At 39.1% G+C, this 21,557-nt stretch overlaps 1 protein-coding gene and 1 long non-coding RNA gene across 2 annotated transcripts in view; both read right to left on the bottom strand.

Moving 5' to 3' along the window:
• Positions 1 to 2,839: 2,839 nt before the first annotated feature.
• On the bottom strand, positions 2,840 to 13,862 carry LOC135086981 (uncharacterized). Its single transcript, XR_010260653.1, has 3 exons — positions 13,805 to 13,862; positions 12,379 to 12,641; positions 2,840 to 7,737 (listed from the first exon to the last, which is right to left on the bottom strand). It is a non-coding gene; the product is annotated as an uncharacterized LOC135086981 (long non-coding RNA).
• A 16-nt stretch (positions 13,863 to 13,878) lies between these two features.
• Positions 13,879 to 21,557, bottom strand: part of LOC135086463 (tyrosine-protein kinase Abl) — a 129,425-nt gene continuing 121,746 nt past the window's right edge. Inside the window, exons 21-27 of the mRNA XM_063981188.1 lie at positions 19,437 to 19,634; positions 18,763 to 18,864; positions 15,001 to 15,102; positions 14,325 to 14,468; positions 14,221 to 14,271; positions 14,117 to 14,167; positions 13,879 to 13,971 (exon numbers count right to left, since the gene is read on the bottom strand). Of these exons, the coding sequence (XP_063837258.1) occupies positions 13,879 to 13,971; positions 14,117 to 14,167; positions 14,221 to 14,271; positions 14,325 to 14,468; positions 15,001 to 15,102; positions 18,763 to 18,864; positions 19,437 to 19,634 (741 nt within the window). The remainder of the gene's footprint in view (positions 13,972 to 14,116; positions 14,168 to 14,220; positions 14,272 to 14,324; positions 14,469 to 15,000; positions 15,103 to 18,762; positions 18,865 to 19,436; positions 19,635 to 21,557) is intronic.

Raw genomic sequence — 21,557 nt, 5'->3', positions numbered from 1 at the left:
ATTTGTATAAAAAAGAAATTAAAACTGTCAGGTAAAATAAATAAAATGTTTTCTTCCCGACCAGCATGGTTTGCAGGTTTCGTTTTGGCAGGAAGTGACTCTTTTCCGAGGTTCACAGTTTGCCTCAGTTTTAGCGGCTGAATCAAGTCCTGTGTGTGTAGTAAGACGTCGGGGCGCGCGACGCCCGACGAGCCGATGGAGCCCGAGCCGTCTCCGGTGGCGGAGCCCCCGGCGCCCGAGCAGAAGCCCGCGAGCGAGCGGCCGTCGTCTTTGCGCGTGGAGCCCGCGGCGGGCGCGGCGAGCCCGGGCCCGGCGGCTCCCTCGCCGGCCGGCGCGGCTCCCTCGCCGGCCGGCTCCACGATGTCGCGCCGCGACTCGCAACTCACCGACCGCGGCTTCTTCGACGTCAAGTTCTACCACAACAAGCTCTGGTAAGCCGCGCGTCGTTGCTCGAGAGCTATTGCGTCGTTTGGAAAGAAGCAGGGCGGGTTTTCTAAATTAAAACCATCAATTGATACGATTAATAACTAATGCACTAATTAAATTACTTAAAATAAAACTCAAGTACAACGATCGGGAGTTCACGTTGGAAATTTTGTCATATATACGCACTTCAAATTATGCCGAGGTCTAAAATCAATCGTGTTACACCCCTGGCGGCAGGTTTTGATATTGAACTTTATGTGCGTGGCTACACGAGATCTAATAGATTAAATGCAGTTTTCCCTCATTGTACCTTGGGGTATTCCAAGTCAAAACACTATCAGCCGCTGCTTCCTTTTAAACTTTACCCCTTGCAATATTCATCTGTGGAAGCTAAGATAGCTTAAAATATTTTAAAAGTTTGTAATTACTTATATCAGCTATGTCTCTGCTGTATAAGTTACGCCAACAATGCATTTAAATAAATACTGTTTTGATGTCTAGCAAGAAATCCGTAGATCTTGAATGAAGTTCTGTAAAAGATTCCCCTAACTTTGAAGAGCGTGCACAAATGTCAATGCAAAAAACATCGTTCTATTGTAAAATTTCTTGTTTTATCACAATTGGTGGAGGTCGTAACATCAATAAGTTGTTAGTTTATTTACGTTAATTTGTATACGACCCACGAATGCAATTACAGTCGAATAGATTTCAAACATTCCTTTTGGGCGAAGCGTGTGTGGAGTGTTGAAGTTTTGGTATAACGTCGTAAGTACATAACTGTCCATTATCAAATAAATATAATAGTTAATGTTTGTGTGGCTAATTTGTTAAATGTGAGACGAACGAACAAATCAAAAGGCTTCCTTTTTGTCGCGTAGTTGATGAATGTGGAGAGGCGACCGACAACACGTAACGAAATACGAATAATATGACACCAGATAAATACTAAATTCGTTTGGTGGTTAAAAACAGTTATTTAAGCATTTATTTGACTGTGTAACTTTAATTTTAACGTCTGGTTTTACAGAATTATCCGACTATTTCGTAACTTTGTTGAGATTCATGGCAACTAATCGAGGCTTACAATCAAACGGTAACTTTTTGGAATTCGTACTTATTCTTAAATAGCTTGTTTTATTATGTAAAATATATCTGGCCTAAACTGTAAGCAAAATAATCCAGCCTTGATTGTAATTTAGAACTTATTCAGTTTCCTACTTAACCCAAAGTAACTTTCTGTTAACTACTCATTAATATAGTATTATTTACTTTGTAATTATTTTTAAACAAATGAAATGTATATTGGAGAACTTATTTACTTGCGAACAAAATAAAATGACGAACCAAATGTACTTGCTAATGATTTTAATATAATGTTAACTAATTATTATTAATTTTATTTTTAAAAGTTGTAAATGTAGGATTAACGGCCGTCTTTTGATTGTTTTGCACTTTTATCGCATTACTCTTTATATTGAAATTATTATACTTACTTTGTTAGGAAATAGTTGCATTTTGGGTTGTGTTGATGTTAGTTGGGTGGCGAGTGTTACTAGCTGGATGGGGAATTGACAGCCTTTCGTGGCTGCACACAGTGAGATTATGTGAACTTGTGGCGTTCTTAGGCTAAACTTAGATTTTAATGGTTCATAAACGGGGCAGCAGATTTTAGAGCGTTTGAATAGGAATAGTACCTAAAAACTTAGGTATGTACGGTCTTCATCCAGTCTCCCATGTATTCCATTGATAATAAAGTTGCAATCGGTGTGGCGGCCAGTTTTGGCGATAGCTTGAGGTAGTTGTGTGTAAGTTGAGACTCGCGACTGCTCGGTAAATTAATTTAGGTTATCCTCTCTCTCACACATGTCGCCGCTTTAAAGAGAGTGAAAGAGAATGATTTCCCTGAATGTCTTTGCGGAGTAGGGTCTCCGGTGCCCCTTGCATATCAAGATTTACTCAAGTACTTTCACACTATTTAGAAAACGTTCCCGAAACTGGCCGGCATTGTGTTTAGTTTGCGCTGCCTTCTGAGGGCACAGCAGACCTAGTAAGCCTGTGCTAGGACAGCGTACTTATGTTACTGTTGATCAGAAAATGTTCGTGTGTTTCGTTTGCATTATGTATGTTGAATATGAATAAACGCTATGTAATCTGATTCGTTGGTTTTATTTCATAAGCAACCATTGTATGTACGCTTCTTAAAAACTTGAATATTAGAGAAACAAAAAGAATTTATATTTGATGCGAATTATTTCACATAATGTGCAAAGGTATGTATCTTGTGCTGTGCAGTTTGGTATTCTAGTCTATGCGAATTATTTTCCATCACTTGCAAAGCTATGCGAATGGTATTTTTAAAGTTATTGCATCATAGCGAATGATATTAGGTATGGAAGGAAGTAAATAAAAATAATTTTTATTCATAAAGAAACATTTTATTTCCATTACAATTTGACATGTGTGTATCTTTGGATTCTATTATTACTATAGAGGAGTGGGCGGGCATGGCCCGTGGGTCAAGCGAGGGACATAAGGGTGGTATATGCGGGGCCGCTCGGGCCGAACTGTTTCTCCAGCTGAGCCTTTGAACTGTTACACATTTCTTTCTATTTGACCCAAACATCAGTATATTTAAATCCAAGATTGTTTGATATCATTCGGTATCCGCTGAGCGTATTAAGGCTTAAGTTCTTAGACAAAGGCTCACCTGACGATTTCATCTTTGGATGGAGGGTCTTAAAGGTCTATTATATTAGTATAATAAAGAAGCCAGAACCATCTCTCCACTGCGAGTAGTACTAAATACTGAGTAGTAAACAGTCTATGATTTATGCTTTTCGCTCCACATACATTCAATTCCAATACTCTAGTTGTTAGTGAGTTAGTAATAGTAACTCCACGATTGTTAGTAACGTCTTAAACTTGGCAGTCCTTCATAAATGCATCTCTACGGCACTTCCTAACTTAATGACTAAGATTAATTTCAATCAAAATTAACGTAGTATAAAATTAAATTAGTAAAATCATGATTTCAATTGAATTTGATTTCAAATATTAATACAGGTCAATAAAACAGTTGCCATAAATATCATCGTCCTGGTGAACTAATAACTAATACTTCCCACAATACAGGAAACATAATAGAACAAAAAATGCTCGAAATAATAGCTAATACCGTCTTCAAACCAACCCAGGGTGGAGAGATAGCTTGCTTGTACAAATAGTGGTCTACCATGTTCATAATATACATGCTATACAGATTACATAGACATACAATATTATATTATGATTGAAGACACTCTGAACGCAGCTCTCGACAATCCCACACAACTCGCTCGAGAACCATGGAGTCGACAAAATGACAATCTAAGTTAAGTATTTAAAAAAAATATTGGAGCCTTTCTGAAAATAACATAAATACTGATAAGCAGGGAAAAGATAACAATGTAAATGTAGCAGTAAATTGGAAAATTGATATTATATTGAAAGCTTATGAGACTTATTTAGTTTTCTACTTATAGCGTCTTACAATAAGTACTTTTATAAAACAGTAACAGCTATGAAATAAAACGAAATTAGGGACCGCTTTTTACCCGTAGCAGCCGACGCGACTATGCAAACGCTCCGGTCGATATTGCTGTATTAGAGTATCATGTACGCAGTCCCTATCATTGGACGACTTCTATTCCGCAAAACTGTTTCTGTATACCGACTCTTCTATTCTCTGTCGCTCGATCCAGTGTCAAGGCGAGGTTATTGAGTCCATTTTACTGAAATAGTTTGGCGGAATGAGAGGTACGCTGTACGTCACGTGCCGACTCCCGGTCCCGCCCTTTCTGATAAATTCGATCCTTCCAGCGCAAACGCGCCGCAACTGTATCCAGAGTGCGAGGCCCTCGGGGGCGCTCTCGTCAGCTAATACAAAATATTACCTTAACGATACAATGATTACTAAAATATTTTTAGAAGAACTTACGTATATTTTTTATTTCAATCTTACAACGAAATACATTTATCCATAATAATAGAGACTAGCATAATGCAGATACTTAAATAATTTTCATATGAATGGTTTAATCACCTAAACGAACGTCGTCGATAGTAATATAATAATAGCATTTTCATTAAAATACCCGAAACATTTTATCGAAAGAAATAATATAAAGAAAAAAACTTGAGCATAATAATTATATTAAATTTTAAAAGCCGTATCACAGTAACTCTAACTTAAAATAATCAAGTGAAAAAAAAAAACGTTTGTTCGTACGATACAAGATAATGCGGCGAATAAACGAATAATATCGTTAATTTTGAATAAAGAAACAGGCGCGCGAGTGAACGATAATATAAATTCATAGTAATAATAGGCCAGCGCAAACGAACGTGAACAAGTAATAAGCGCCTATTGGTCCGAAAGTTTAGTAAAGTTAAGTAGAGGGAATGTGCGGTGGAAGTAGGATCGCGATCGGGAAGACTAGTCGCCCTAGAGCCGACTACCCTGCGCAAGCGTGCCGACTACGGCTACTCTACGACTACGCTCTCGAGCCGGACCGCAATGACTTGAGCCACGATACTTTGCGAACCAACGCACGAGTCAACGCTCCTGTGTCAATCGGCTCAAAGTATCCCTATTACCTAAATCCTCGCTCCATCCGAGCCTTCTCTGAGCAATACTCCGTGGTAAGGGTAGTCAAGCGGAAAACACCTTACTAATATTATTTGGCACTGAAAATTAACGATACTTCTACTCGTGAGTTCAGAAGCAAGTTGCGATTAATCGAAGCCTCTAGGCGAGAGCGCCCGGCGTGCGGTGGAGTATGCTCGTGCGAGCGTGAGCCCTTAATCTCAAGTAGTTTCTGAACATCAGTCTTCATACATATAGAGGAATACGATTGCAGTGACGTCCTAACTACGTAATACATACATAATACTTGTACACAAGGAGTGGGGTTGTACTGGCGAGCAGGCCCGCGCACGGCCAACGACGCGCGTGCACACTGTATGTGCCATTGAAAATGGAATAGTTAAACTGCGTGAAATTAGCGAAACATCCTTTTACATGACTGCATGGAGACGTATACGCAATTGGTAATTCCTTATTTACTCTGCAGACAAACAGCGACTTGATTACCTCGCACACGCGTGTCATTGGCCGTGAATGCAGAAGGTTTGTACTAATGACGCAAGCCTACGGCTGCACGGGACGCAGCCTCGCGGAAGACGTCTACACCTTAGGGAATGTACTGATCAGTGGAAACAATCGGGGGTACTAGTACTACGGCTGCGCCCGCTACGTGATCGGAACTCACTAACTTATTCTAAACACGTATAACTATGTTAAGAAAATGTGAACGGTTAATTATGACGAATGCGAGATATTAATGTGAAAAATAATAATACTTTTGAATATCTAAAGCTCGTGAATGAAGTAAAATGGTGTAATACACGACATGAGTTTATGAGAAATAAATCAAACATCGAAATTAAATACTGTTTTCTAGGAATAAAAGATCAATAAAATAATCTCGCGTTTTCAGTCTATAGCTAACCGTTGCTGAGCGGCCTTCTTTGGTGGCCAAGAGTGGTAACAAGCGAATAGCTCTTCATACAATCCTCCGATAAAGCTGTCCTTGCAAGTCCTTACTACGAATAAAACCTTTCTATAATCCATCCTTTACATGCATTTCGTATTACATCCATGCGATTCTCACACAAACTAAAATACCATTGATACTTTACAATGGAATTTAAAACGCGTTGCAGAAGTACATATCAGGCCCAATATTATAGTATTATATACCGTTACATCAATAGTACATCTACATCATAAATCTATGTCGATCAGAAAAATCATTTTAAGTAAGTATATTGTTTCCATATAGACACCACATATTAGTAAAACTATTTATGTACACAAGACACTAAATTAATTTGGTTTTCACGGCCAGCCGGGCCAGGATGCGTGCCTTGGATACAGTGGCGTGACGACCGCTTATCGCGGCGCGCACCCTCAGCCTACAGAGCGGCCGGCGTACGATAAGTCAAGTGCAAGCGAATGTCAGTAACCCTTTACCTGCAGATGTATAGAAATATCAAGATTATCCAATATAGTGCTATATAATATAGATGACAATAAAAGTACATAAATACATCGATCACAAGTTGGTGTCGTGTCGATCGAAGCGAGTAATATAACAGTAACCTAGACATTTAGATTAAAATATTAAGTTACATTAGCGTTGCCTTGCACAGCTGTGCATCTGAGAGTTGTCAGTCGTGAGTATACAGGATATTAATTATCAGAAGTGAACCCTCGGTTTATAAATAGAAGGGTAATTTCTAACAATAGCAACATCCTAATCTCCATACGATTATAAAATACATCTTCGGAATTAATACCCTGTATAGGAATTAGACGTGCGATCGCAATATTGTCTTTAGACAAGTGTCTGTTCGCGCGATTCCATTTTATTTTAATTTTATCATTTTCAAATCCAAAGTTTCGTCAATAAGTAGCACTCGTCGTAACCTGCGTCAATGCTTACATACAAATTATATTTAAGATCAATTCATAGATACAGATATAGTTCATTATCATCAACTTATATATACAGTACCTACATGCATGTAGGTACAAATCGTTTTATAATTAATTTGAATATATCTTTACGTTTATAATAAAGTTTATTTCTATGGTTGATTAGATATCAATCGAATTATCGATTATTTTTATCTGTACAGTAAATATTTTATTTAAATCGATCAAAACTGGAATATAACATCTAAGATTAATTTTAAAATGGATCCAACTGTTTTATGAAGTTCAATGGCGATGTACAGATATCGGAATGTGATCGTTGTGAGAATAGTCATATTTGATTAATTACATTTAGTACCTAAGAAATCGTATTCATTATTTACATTATTATTATAATAAATAGACAATTATGTCTTAAAAAGCTGAATAAGAATTGTATAAATCATTAATCGTATTAAATATAAGAAATATCATTAAATAATTGTTAGAAAGGAACTCAACAAATAATAATGTCAAATAAAATACTCAGTAAAAATTCCTGTAAATAATTCCAAATTCGTAAATAAATTGAAAGTAATACTCAATATTCGAATAAAATACATTTTTAGATTTAGATAGAGAATAATCTAAGTAGTACATACGTAGATAACATTAGGTATGGCTACGATAGTTGACGCTGGTTACGACGCGGCGAGTCGAGCCGAGCCAGTCGCGAGGCGCACCGACTGCGCGCCGCGATCTGCTCCTGGGATGAGTTGGTGGTAGCTGTTTACCTGTAAATGGATAATAGAATCAGAATTTTATTTGCGTAAAAACATGGTATATAAAGATGTTACAGAATTCAGTAGTGCACATGTAATATTTAGGTTTCGGTTGCAGTTCTTATATAAAGTACTAGCGGCCGCCCGCGATTTCGTACGCGTGGATACCGTTTTACCTCCTTAGGGCCTGAATTTTGCAAAATCCCGTCTTAGTGAGCACCTAAGTTCTAAAAGAAACCCCCATGCAAAATTTGAGACTCCTAGCACTTGTAGTTTCTGGGATTTCGTGATCAGTGAGTGTAGCAATTAATATAGCCACAGAATAATAATAAGTACTACGTACAGAAGTTATATTTCGCGAAGGTATTTAAAAATGTATGCTCAATGTCATTAACAATATGGTGTAATAAAATTTAGCTTGTCTCAAGAGTCAAGCACCATTTTGTTGAAAAAAGTCAGTGATCGGTACCGCGCCGAAGCTATAGGGCTGACTTCGGTAAAATGATGTGACGTAAGGTGCCAAACTGCAGAAAATGGCGGAGGAAATACATGATTTAGCATGAATTTATCATGAATAATATTTCTCTGTGTCTTACTTACTACTTCTCAGTGTTTTCAGGCAACTTAAAAAAGTACATTCTGTGTTTTTATTATTATAATTATTTAGGCAGTTAAATACTGCACAGTATTTAGTACACCATTTTCTTTATTTTTTTCCATCATACACAAGAAAACGCGTGCTTGAGTCAATGCTTGCTCGTATGTGAGGCCTTGTCGAATAGTAATCCTGTAGGGGGCCATCGTGCGTGTTTTGTTTTCGATGTAAACTCGCGGAGATGAACAGGCCTGATAATATTTAGGTTTCAGTTGCAGTTTTTATAGTGTGTCCGAGCATGTAGTGATCAAACTTTAGGACGTAATCTATAGACAATTTTATCGATGAAAATACTTCAAATTTGGGTCTTGACCCATTTCTCCCAAAATTACAAGGATTTAAGTTTTTAATTTTTAGTTTTTACCTCTTCCTTCAAAAACAAGTGAAAGCGTGGGTAACTTAACACTAATAAGCAAATATTTTATATCATGCGATAGCCAATAAAATTATGTATTAGTAGAAGTAGAAAACAGACACAAGTTTCATACATTTTATGGAAGTAAGAATGGATTTAATTAGAAAAAGACATGATTTTTTTCACTCCTTTTTCAGTTATTTTCCAACACAAGAAAATCCAGATCGTTAAAGTATGTTTTATTTGCATTGTATTATTAGTGTTTGAGCTGTTCTACAAAACGAATGTAAATTTATTAGTCTATGTCTATTAGTTTCGACGCAATTGTTGAACAAAGATACCCCTTCCCAGCCGGTTCCACCTGCGCACATTCCATTCCATATGCGCAGTTGCGGGGGGCGGGGGAAGGGGGAGGGGAGGGGAGTCCGCGGGGGAGGGGCGGGGAGGGGGGCATCACAAGAGCTCCCTCGTTGTGGATAAAAAAATGTTCTGTCCAGTTATTGTCTCTAAATGTGTTCTACGTAACGTAAACTTAGGGGATTGCAAACATTACTCAGTCCTAAGAAAGTCAACATGTAACGGAATCTCCGACTTACCACTTTAGTGGAGCGATTACAGAAAATAGTGGCCTATTAAGTACATTTTTTTTGTTATTATGAAAGTTCAGCAAACTGCACAGTTTTTAAAGTTATTTTGAACCTTTTCCTTTTTCAAACTTTTAAGTTGAAAATTTTAGAATGTTCTGCTAAAAGCACATTTTTTGTGTTTCTAGTAAAAATTTTGTATCTTGCATCAAAGATAGGAAGGTGATTATTTTCTTCAAGCATCTGCAATTAATAGGTAATCTGTCAAAAAAAAAAGAAATCTGAGAAAAGTCAACCCAAAAAAATAGAAAAAAAATAAAGGTAATAAAATTTGAAAAAACCACAAAATTAACGATAACTTCTAAACTACGAAAAATCGTAGAACATACATGGGGGTGAAATCGATAGGTCTAGTCCTCACCTATCGCCTGCCTTCGGCTTGACACCTTACAAGAGAGCACGAGAGCCCTGTGACGAACGAGGTGATCCGTGTGTGGCCCCGCCCCCTCACCTCCCCGCACCATATACAGGGTGGAATTTCATAATGCCACCTGAAGGGAAAGTACTCTTAATACTGTAGATAGAAAATTTTACTCAAAGAAAACATTCCTTTATTTTTGAAAAGAAAGAGAACTGCATTCAAATTTTTTCGAAAAATCACCACCATAACATACAATTTTCTGTAAATAATTAAAATAATTTTAGATTTCATTGTTTTGCTTTCATTTGATTTATCAAGTTTGTTAGAGAGATTTCATCCTTATACTTAATTTTAACGATCAATGCAATAAAAATACAGGATGTAATTTTCAACAAATTTTAGTTGGTTCGATTCCCGGGTGTGCAAGTAAATTTTTAAAAATCTTTGAATGCAGTTCTATTTCTTTTCAAAAATAAAGGAATGTTTTCTTTAAGTATAATTTTCTATCTACAGTATTAAGAGTACTTTCCCTTCAGGTGGCATTACAAAATTCCATCCTGTATACGGGCTTCTCGTTAGTCACAGGACTCTCATGCTTTCTTGACGCAACACAAGTCTATCTATCTATACAGTGTGTCCGGGCATGTAGTGATCAAACTTTAAGGGCGTAATCTATGGACAATTTTATCGACGAAAATACTTCAATTTTGGAACTTGACCAATTTCTCGCAAAATTACAAGGATTTAAGTTTTTAATTTTTAGTTTTCACGTCTTCCTTCAAAAACAAGTGGAAGCGTGGGTAGCTTAACACTAATAAGCAAATATTTTATATCATGCGATAGCTAATAAAATTATTTATTAGTAGAAGTAGAAACAGACACAAATTTTATACGTTTTAATCCCTTAAAACGTATAAAATGTGTGTCTTACTCCCGTGAGAATGGATTTAATTAGAAAAAAACAAGTCTTCTTTCACTTCTTTTTCAGTTTTTTTCCAACACAAGAAAAATCAGGTCGTTAAGGTATGTTTTATTTGCATTATATTATTAGTATTTGAGCTATTCTACAAAATGAATGTAAATTTATTAGTCTGTCTATAAGTTTCGACGTAATTGTTGAACAAAAATACCCCTTCCCAATGCAAATAAAACATACCTTAACGACCTAGTTTTTCTTGTGTTGGAAAATAACTGAAAAAGTAGTGAAAAAAGTCATGGTTTTTCTAATTCAATTCATTTTTACTCCCTTAAAATGTATGAAACTTGTGTTTGTTTTCTACTTCTACTAATAGATAATTTTATTAGCTATCGCATGATATAATTTTTTTGCTTATTAGTGTTAAGTTACCCACGCTATCACTTGTTTTTGAAGGAAGAGATGAAAACTAAAAATTAAAAACTTAAATCCTTATAATTATCCTTTCATCGATAAAATTGTCCATAGATTACGCCCTTAACGCTTGATCACTACATGCCCGGACACACTGTAGAATAGAATGTTGGTGAATCATGAAGTTTGGGTCATCGTGACTTTGGCATCTATCCTAAAAAAACTGTCTGGCAAGAAGTTGGAACTGACAAAAATGTCTGGCTGATGAGGAAAGTGGAAACTACTTTTAATTATTGCCCTAATATTTTATATAAAAATCAGCTTTTATGGTATAACGTAAGCCTAATTTTTACGGTGGCTTTTTCTGTATATTCAATAGACTAATTCTACTTACGTTATACCTACCATAAAATCTGATTTTTATGTATAGTATTTGAGCAATGATTAGAAGTTGTTTCCACATTAGCCAGACCGTTTTGACAGTTCCAACTCCTGCCAGACAGCTTTTTTAGGATAGCCGCCAAAGCTACCATGATCAAACTTCATGATTCACCAACATTCTATCCTATATTGGGAGCATACGCTGACAAACTTTCAGCTTTTATAAAATGACGTAGGTCTGGCGTTCACTAGCTCTTAGTCTATTGTTGGTCGAAGATTGCTTTAATTCCAATTTGACCTTGCACAAATGTCAAACCTCGCCCCAACTGACCTATTAACGATATGAGCAAGCTCCTTCAGCGCTTGCTCCACGCCGTCTGATTGCACACTCAATGAGGGCTATCGTTTTTATACTCAACAGTTGGCACCCCTGGCGATTGACAGGACCTTACTCTACAGTGGCGCCATCTTGATGAATGCAAATGCGATAGTCCTCCTACCACTTTCGCGCTCACCAGTTGGCGCCACTGTCTTCGCTACTAGCAAGTGACAGGACCTTACTCTACAGTGGCGCCAACTGGTGAGCGCTAAAACGATAGCCCTCATTGTCAAGCCCCGCCCCAACTGACCTATTAACGATATGAGCGAGCTCCTTCAGCGCTTGCTCCACGCCGTCTGATTGCACACTCAATGAGGGCTATCGTTTTTATACTCAACAGTTGGCACCCCTGGCGATTGACAGGACCTTACTCTACAGTGGCGCCATCTTGATGAATGCAAATGCGATAGTCCTCCTACCACTTTCGCGCTCACCAGTTGGCGCCACTGTCTTCGCTACTAGCAAGTGACAGGAGCTTACTCTACAGTGGCGCCAACTGGTGAGCGCTAAAACGATAGCCCTCATTGTCAAGCCCCGCCCCATCTGACCTATTAACGATATGAGCGAGCTCCTTCAGCGCTTGCTCCACGCCGTCGGCGAGGTGGTGTCTCGGCGGCGCGGGCGAGGCCAGCGCTCGGGCTTCGCCCTCCAGTCGGGCTGCGGCCGCTCGCAGTTGCACGCGCAGGTGAGGCCCACAGCGAGGCGAGCCCGCGGCGTTGGCGCACGCGCTGCCCAGCCGCGCCAGCCGCTCAGACGTTTGGAGGCGCCACAGCGAGCCCCGGCCTCCGCCCCCGCCGCAGCCGCGGCGCACCTGAAATTGTATAATAATAATATATAAATAATAATAGTGGTGACTGAGTTTGTTCCGGCGCTTCTTCTCAGCACTTGCCAAATGTTGGTCTCGAAGCGCTGGTAGGGTAAAAATATTATGAGACATGTAGAAGCTCCTTAAGAGCAAAATGACGATTTGTAAGAACTATTTATTAGTCTAAACAAATAAAGAAATTTTGACTTTGACTTTGAATAAAATCATTTATTTGCAAGAACATGGTTACAGATTGGTGTTAATTTAGGTTATTCCAGCATATTCTGTCGCATGCGACGTGCAAAAGTTCTTGTTCTTAAAGTTATGTTAATTATTGCTACATTTAGTTTTAGACTTTATTTTTTTAGATTTTAGAATTGTCGGGTTTATGGTAACAGCATTGGAGGAATAAAAAAATTGACCAAGGAAAAGAATGGAAGGCTATTAATAGAATATTTGGGACGTGTATAAGCGCCCTAGTAAAGGCCTATGTACTGAATAAAATTTGAATAGACCGTTAACTTAACGTGAACCTGTAGAATTACACTGTCTAAAATTAAGACTATAATTTTGGAAAATCGCCTTTATACCAATTGCATAAGATGCCATAATTATGTCCCGTACACTGTTAACCATTTTTTTCTATGAAAAGCGAACGAATTGGAAACATTACAAAATAGCGCAATCGGGGCGCTGAGCACGTGCCCAGAGTGGGCAGTGGTAAAGGGCTGGAAATTCCTACTCCGACAAACGTTTCTCAGACACTACTGATTTACTACTAATAATACAAAAGCGTATATTCTTTGTATGAGTAGTGTAGTGTCGAAGTAAAGTCATGTCGACATTCAGTAGTGTCGGAGTAACGTAGTGTCGAAGTAACGTTTGTCGGTGTTTATTTAGGTAGCCGTGATAAAGAGGGGCCCGAACATAGTGAGCATACCTCGTGAGAAAACCTCTATAAAACAATTGGAGGAGGGGATTGGGGGTTCCCTCGAAGCCAGAAACTAGGACAATAACTCGCGGCTCCGTTTCTTTGGGCTCTGGTGGATATCTTCGGGTTTAAGTGGGTATGCCCCGCTTTTAGTGGGTAGGCGGTGAGAGTCCCACATAACCCACTGGTCATCCCCATAGACCAGTGTCGAAAAAAATAAAATAAATGGTGAGCATACCTCGTTGGTGCACCAGTCGAGCGACGCCCGCAGCGAGGCCAGCACGTCTTCCTCGTCGCACGGCCGTATGACTGTTAAGAGGGGTCGGAACAAGGTGAGCGTACCTCGTTGGTGCACCAGTCGAGCGACGCTCGCAGCAAGGCCAGCACGTCTTCCTCGTCGCACGGCTGTATGACTGTTAAGAGGGGTCGGGACATGGTGAGCATACCTCGTTGGTGCACCAGTCGAGCGACGCCCGCAGCGAGGCCAGCACATCTTCCTCGTCGCACGGCCGTATGACTGTTAAGAGGGGTCGGGACAAGGTGAGCATACCTCGTTGGTGCACCAGTCGAGCGACGCCCGCAGCGAGGCCAGCACGTCTTCCTCGTCGCACGGCCGTATGACTGTTAAGAGGGGTCGGAACAAGGTGAGCATACCTCGTTGGTGCACCAGTCGAGCGACGCCCGCAGCGAGGCCAGCACGTCTTCCTCGTCGCACGGCCGTATGACTGTTAAGAGGGGTCGGAACAAGGTGAGCCTACCTCGTTGGTGCACCAGTCGAGCGACGCCCGCAGCGAGGCCAGCACATCGTCTTCGTCGGGCGCGGGCCCTGCCAGCGGCGTGGCGTAGATGCCGCCCTTGGGCTTGTGCCGCACGGCCGTATGACCACAGAATAATAATAAGTACTACGTACAGAAGTTTTACTTCGCGAAGGTATTTAAAAAAATGTATGCTCAATGTCATTAACAATATGGTGTAATTTAGCCTGTCTCAAGAGTCAAGCACCATTTTGTTGACAAATGTCAGTGATCGGCTCTGCGCCGAAGCTATAGGGCTGACTTCGTTAAAATGATGTGACGTGAGGTGCCAAACTCCGAAAAATGGCGGAGGAAATACATTATTTAGCATGAATTATCATGAATAATATTAACTACTTATATACCTCTCAGTGTCTTGAGGCAACTTAAAAAAATACATTCTGTTTTTATTATTATTTAGGCAGTTAAATACTGCACAGTATTTAGTACACCATTTCTTTATTTTCTTCTATCATACACAAGAATACGCGTGCGTGAGTCAATGTTCGCTCGTATGTGAGGCCTTGTCGAATAGTATCCTGTTGGTGGGCCATCGTGCGTGTTTTGTTTTCGATGTAAACTCGCGGAGATGAACAAGCCTGGTATGACTGTTAAGAGGGTCGGAACAAGGTGAGCATACCTCGTTGGTGCACCAGTCGAGCGACGCCCGCAGCGAGGCCAGCACATCGTCTTCGTCGGGCGCGGGCGCTGCCAGCGGCGTGGCGTATATGCCGCCCTTGGGCTTGTGCCGTACGGCCGTATGACCACAGAATAATAATAAGTACTACGTACAGAAGTTTTACTTCGCGAAGGTATTTAAAAAAATGTATGCTCAATGTCATTAACAATATGGTGTAATTTAGCCTGTCTCAAGAGTCAAGCACCATTTTGTTGACAAACGTCAGTGATCGGCACTGCGCCGAAGCTATAGGGCTGTAGTATGCGCGTCACGCACGCACACACTCACATCCCTTACATAGTATATAAGGCAATGCACGTCAATAAACGCACGCTTAATAGCTCTTAATACGCAGTCAGTCTACTTATTTAATCGTCCCAACGCCCAACATTACATGGCGACCCTGCCAGTGCTGCTCACGCAGCGCTGCGCAGATGGTTTAGGAAATATAAAAGTTAATTAAAATAATGTTTAAATATATTCAAAATTAAGTGAAATGTTAACAAACAAAATGGACTAAAAATATTGGACTTACTAAATCTTCAATAAAATTATCGAACTAAAAATAAATGCGTACGTGAAATAGAAATAACAGTGCCAAAAATCAAGAATTTCCTGATCTTGATCAAGAAGCAAGAAAACGGACCGAGGTGATGAAGAACTGAATGAGCTGGGTGCCGGGCGATGATGGAGCCAGATGAGGTTGACAGCAGTTAGCAGGGTGCCGGGAGTGTTCGAGTCGGAAGTGGTCGCAGCCGGGAGAACCCTACATCATGATAAGTCCCCGTGCAGGGGTCCCCATATGCCCCATGAAGAAAAGTCCTCTTGTCCTCTTAAAAATTAGGTCATCATTCTACGGTAAAATATTTTTGTCATTTATTATTATCATTTAAATTGGAGAATAATTTAATTTTTGAAGTGTTAATTTATTGGTTTAATTTGAGATATGATTTTTTTAAATAATTTCGTAACGTTTTTTAAAGAAAATTATTTTTGTGAGAATATTTTTTATGGAAATATTAAATGTACTAATTAAAACTTAATTTACAAATTTGCAATGGAATAAGGGAATTCGATATTTTTATTGAAGATCTAACATGTATAAATATTTTTTTTTGTATAAAATTATTAATAATAACGTTTGTTGACGACTTATTATTGACAACATAATAATGTAATACTGAATAATTCGCATAATATTTTATTTAGTTAAATACGAGTAATATTGTAATTTTTTTTCTAACAGGAATTAACCAATTTGAGTAGGTATTTTTAGTTTTTACACAATCACACCAGTGATATTTTACAGTCTCATTTTTTTACATTTTATTTGATTAGGAATTATTTACATTAATATTATTACAACAATTTTTTAAATAATTTGATTGTCTAAAAGTAGGTCAATAATTTTGTTACTCAGTCATGTCATTGCACTCAACGCATACGACTTATTGCAAATCAGCAAAACGTGATTTAGCATCACACACGTTATGATGACATGTAGGTATTTTCTAGGTATCGACACAATACTTCGCTGTAATTAAGATCTTTACATTTTAAACAATAATTGTATTTGGTATGCAAGTAAATATTTTAAATAAGTATCATATTTGTAGACTTTTAAGATCACCAAGATCACATCTCTAATATGGATCTTTAACAGAACATTAATAGGATTATTGATTGATTTGATTGATTGGATTTAACTTTGAAGTAAAACAATATTTTGTCATATTTTTTCATAATGCAGTAATATAACTAATTAAAATATTTATGTAATGACGAAATAATAAAGTAATTTATATCATTTAAAACGTAATACTTATAGATTTTGATGATTGATAATATGATGAAAAATATTTTGCAGTGTAGGTAAAATATCACTTGGCTGACAACTCGATTGCTGATTTATTTGGGTCAACACACAATAGATATTGCACAATGATTAACTGTAATTGAAAGTTTTTGACTATGAACGTAAATTATTTTACACAAATTCTATTTGTTTTGTTTTAATTATGATTTTATTACAGTACCTATATTCAGTTATAGTAAATGACTTATTATGTAACTAGAAATTATTTAATAACTATGAAATGGAAAATATTACACGGATAAGACGATAATAATAATAATTTTGATTATAAATATGACAGAATGTAATTTATACATTGTATAAAGTTAATTAACTTATTGTGAGTTTAGAAAACTGTAGGCATAGGAATGTACGTTAATGTTATTAAATGATGAAGGCTATGAGATAAAGGTTTGTTGTAATAAGGCAGGTTTTGGTTTGAAATTCAGATAGGCAAAGTTATAAAATAGTTTGATATTGTTTGTAAAGATGAGCTAAAAGTAAGGCATGCATTAATTACACAGGATACTTTTAATTATTTTGGACTGATCACCCAAAAGTTTTAAGATATTCTTGTGCATTGATTGCGTAGGTTTGTGACATTGTAAAGTATTTTGTTAGATATTGAATGAATATTGAAATATTATATGAATATTATGTAAACATGGTACTAAAATAAATAATATTAAGGGGAATTATCCTTCGTTCGATCATGGTGCATACTAGATATCTCTGTGAGAATAGTTGGAGACATTAATAAGTCTTAAAATTATCCCTTAATTTAAATGATTATTATAAATAAATATTATTATAAAGTGCGCGCACATTTTATAAAAGTACCATGATGAAATGATAAAATGAATAATAAGTCGACTATAAATAAATGAAAATAATGAATTGTAGTTGTAGTAGATCTACTAACTATTAAAACATGAGGGTGGCCACCTCATAAGAATTGTTGATGTACTTATCTCGGAAATGGAAACTTTAATGGATATGACTTGTGTACTAGTACGAAATACTTGGATGTGACTTTATTTGTATTACATAAAATTTATATTTTTAAAACATATTAAGTACTTAGTCGTCAACAACACGTTTAGATTAAGATTTTTTTTTTAATATTTTTAACACTATTCAATTGTTATGGTTATTTGATACGGCTGATTTAAATAATATGTTTTTTGTTTTAATTTACTCAATCTTATATCTTGGATATTATGGTGTCAAGTAACCAATTATTAAAATGTATACAAAACGTTTTTTTTTCTCAAATCTTATCTAACTATATTTTTTTTTCTTTTTCTTAACTTAAAAAAAATATTAAAAAAAAACGGGGGAGGTGTAGTATGCGCGTCACGCACGCACACACTCACATCCCTTACATAGTATATAAGGCAATGCACGTCAATAAACGCACGCTTAATAGCTCTTAATACGCAGTCAGTCTACTTATTTAATCGTCCCAACGCCCAACATTACAGGGCTGACTTCGTTAAAATGATGTGACGTGAGGTGCCAAACTCCGAAAAATGGCGGAGGAAATACATTATTTAGCATGAATTATCATGAATAATATTAACTACTTATTTACCTCTCAGTGTCTTGAGGCAACTTAAAAAAATACATTCTGTTTTTATTATTATTTAGGCAGTTAAATAAACAGTATTTAGTACACCATTTTCTTTATTTTCTTCCATCATACACAAGAATACGCGTGCGTGAGTCAATGTTCGCTCGTATGTGAGGCCTTGTCGAATAGTATCCTGTAGGTGGGCCATCGTGCGTGTTTTGTTTTCGATGTAAACTCGCGGAGATGAACAGGCCTGGTATGACTGTTAAGAGGGGTCGGGACAAGGTGAGCCTACCTCGTTGGTGCACCAGTCGAGCGACGCCCGCAGCGAGGCCAGCACATCGTCTTCGTCGGGCGCGGGCGCTGCCAGTGGCGTGGCGTATATGCCGCCCTTAGGCTTGTGCCAAACTTTCAGCTTTTATAAAATGTCGTAGGTCTGGCGTTCACTAGCTCTTAGTCTATGACTGTTAAGAGGGGCCGGGACATGGTGAGCATACCTCTTGCCTCTTTCTGTGAAGATGTCATTTCGCAGAAGGAGGCGGCGGAGCGGGAACGCGAGGACGACCCCTCTGCACCCCCGCTTCGCAGACGGAGGAGGGGAGTTAGAAGGCGGTTGTATGACCGTTCGCTTCTTCCTCCCCTTGGTGGTGGACAGCAGGCTGGAGACGCGGGGGCGCCTCCTCCTGCATTGCACAGGCTACCACCGCCGTCGGATGGGATTGGCCTCGTGGTCCCGGCTAATCCTGTCGGCCCCCCATTAAGTGGGGGCGTGTTGGGTCCCGCCGTGTAGGGCGGGACGTCCGCGGAAGGCGCCTTGGTCGTTTCTAGTACCCAAGACGCCGACCACTATGCGGCAGAGGGAACACCCCAGGTTTTTAGTGGATTCGAGCCCCACATAACCTGCCGTCCCCCGGCGGTAGGTATGGATAGGCCATTTTCCTGGGTAAAAAAAAAAAAAGGTGAGCATACCTCGTTGGTGCACCAGTCGAGCGACGCCCGCAGCGAGGCCAGCACATCGTCTTCGTCGGGCGCAGGCGCTGCCAGCGGCGTGGCGTATATGCCGCCTTTAGGCTTGTGCCGCACCGCCGGCTTGCTGGGCACGGCCGGCCGCTCGTCGCGCGCGCGCCGCCGCTCCTCCGGCGACGTCTCCGAGCTGTCGTCGCCGCCCTGTCCGTGTTACAACTTGACTATTAACCCGTAAACAAACTCATAAAAACTCACAACTATAAAGTCTGTTCGCCGAGAGTTGATAAATATTATGAAATGTCTTGCAATAGCGACTGTCGCTTAATTATCGCATTCTGTATGGCGGGCGTCGTTTGTCACAACGCGCACTGAGTACCATGGTACGAGCCACGCAGCTGTCGTCAAGCGCCCCGGCCGGCGGGCCGCATTGTGTAAAACGGAATAGATTTATTTTACATAAGACCGAAATGAATGGTATGACAGTGGGTAGGGCTTTGCCCAACATTGGGATACACTATAAGCCACTTGATAATAATGAAATACTTTTTATCCAACACATGGACGCCACGTGTTTGATCCGTATCTCCACGTATGCCCTAACCGGAATAATTCCCGTAAATTTAAAAGAGATAATAAATGATAATCTACCAACTTTTTCATTATAATATCGACAAAAATAATTAGCGGGCCGCAATTTATAATGAGTTTAGAACATCTGATATTTAATTTTTTTTATCAACTCTCGGCGAACAGACTTTAGGTTAATCTTAATTCGACAGTGTCTGAGGTAGACGTCTCCGAGCTGTCGTCGCCGCCCTGTCCATGTTACAACTTGACTATTAACCCGTAAAACAAACGCATAAAACTCACAACTATAGGTTAATCTTAATTCGACAGTGTCTGAGGTAGACGTCTCCGAGCTGTCGTCGCCGCCCTGTCCATGTTACAACTTGACTATTAACCCGTAAAACAAACGCATAAAACTCACAACTATAGGTTAATCTTAATTCGACAGTGTCTGAGGTAGACGTCTCCGAGCTGTCGTCGCCGCCCTGTCCATGTTACAACTTGACTATTAACCCGTAAAACAAACGCATAAAACTCACAACTATAGGTTAATCTTAATTCGACAGTGTCTGAGGTAGACGTCTCCGAGCTGTCGTCGCCGCCCTGTCCGTGTTACAACTTGACAATTAACCCGTAAACAAACGCATAAAAACTCACAACTATAGGTTAATCTTAATTCGACAGTGTCTGAGGTAGACGTCTCCGAGCTGTCGTCGCCGCCCTGTCCATGTTACAACTTGACAATTAACCCGTAAAACAAACGCATAAAAACTCACAACTATAGGTTAATCTTAATTCGACAGTGTCTGAGGTAGACGTCTCCGAGCTGTCGTCGCCGCCCTGTCCGTGTTACAACTTGACAATTAACCCGTAAAACAAACGCATAAAAACTCACAACTATAGGTTAATCTTAATTCGACAGTGTCTGAGGTAGACGTCTCCGAGCTGTCGTCGCCGCCCTGTCCATGTTACAACTTGACAATTAACCCGTAAAACAAACGCATAAAAACTCACAACTATAGGTTAATCTTAATTCGACAGTGTCTGAGGTAGACGTCTCCGAGCTGTCGTCGCCGCCCTGTCCATGTTACAACTTGACAATTAACCCGTAAAACAAACGCATAAAAACTCACAACTATAGGTTAATCTTAATTCGACAGTGTCTGAGGTAGACGTCTCCGAGCTGTCGTCGCCGCCCTGTCCATGTTACAACTTGACAATTAACCCGTAAAACAAACGCATAAAAACTCACAACTATAGGTTAATCTTAATTCGACAGTGTCTGAGGTAGACGTCTCCGAGCTGTCGTCGCCGCCCTGTCCGTGTTACAACTTGACAATTAACCCGTAAACAAACGCCTAAAAACTCACAACTATAGGTTAATCTTAATTCGACAGTGTCTGAGGTAGACGTCTCCGAGCTGTCGTCGCCGCCCTGTCCGTGTTACAACTTGACAATTAACCCGTAAAACAAACGCATAAAAAAAATTATAATAAAAAAATAACTTTTTTAAAAACAAGCTTTAACCGCTTGAGTCCCAGACGGCATTAATTAATG

This window comes from Ostrinia nubilalis, chromosome Z (genome assembly GCF_963855985.1).
Source record: "Ostrinia nubilalis chromosome Z, ilOstNubi1.1, whole genome shotgun sequence".
Lineage (NCBI taxonomy): Eukaryota > Metazoa > Arthropoda > Insecta > Lepidoptera > Crambidae > Ostrinia > Ostrinia nubilalis.
This window is presented reverse-complemented; position numbering and strand designations above follow the sequence as displayed.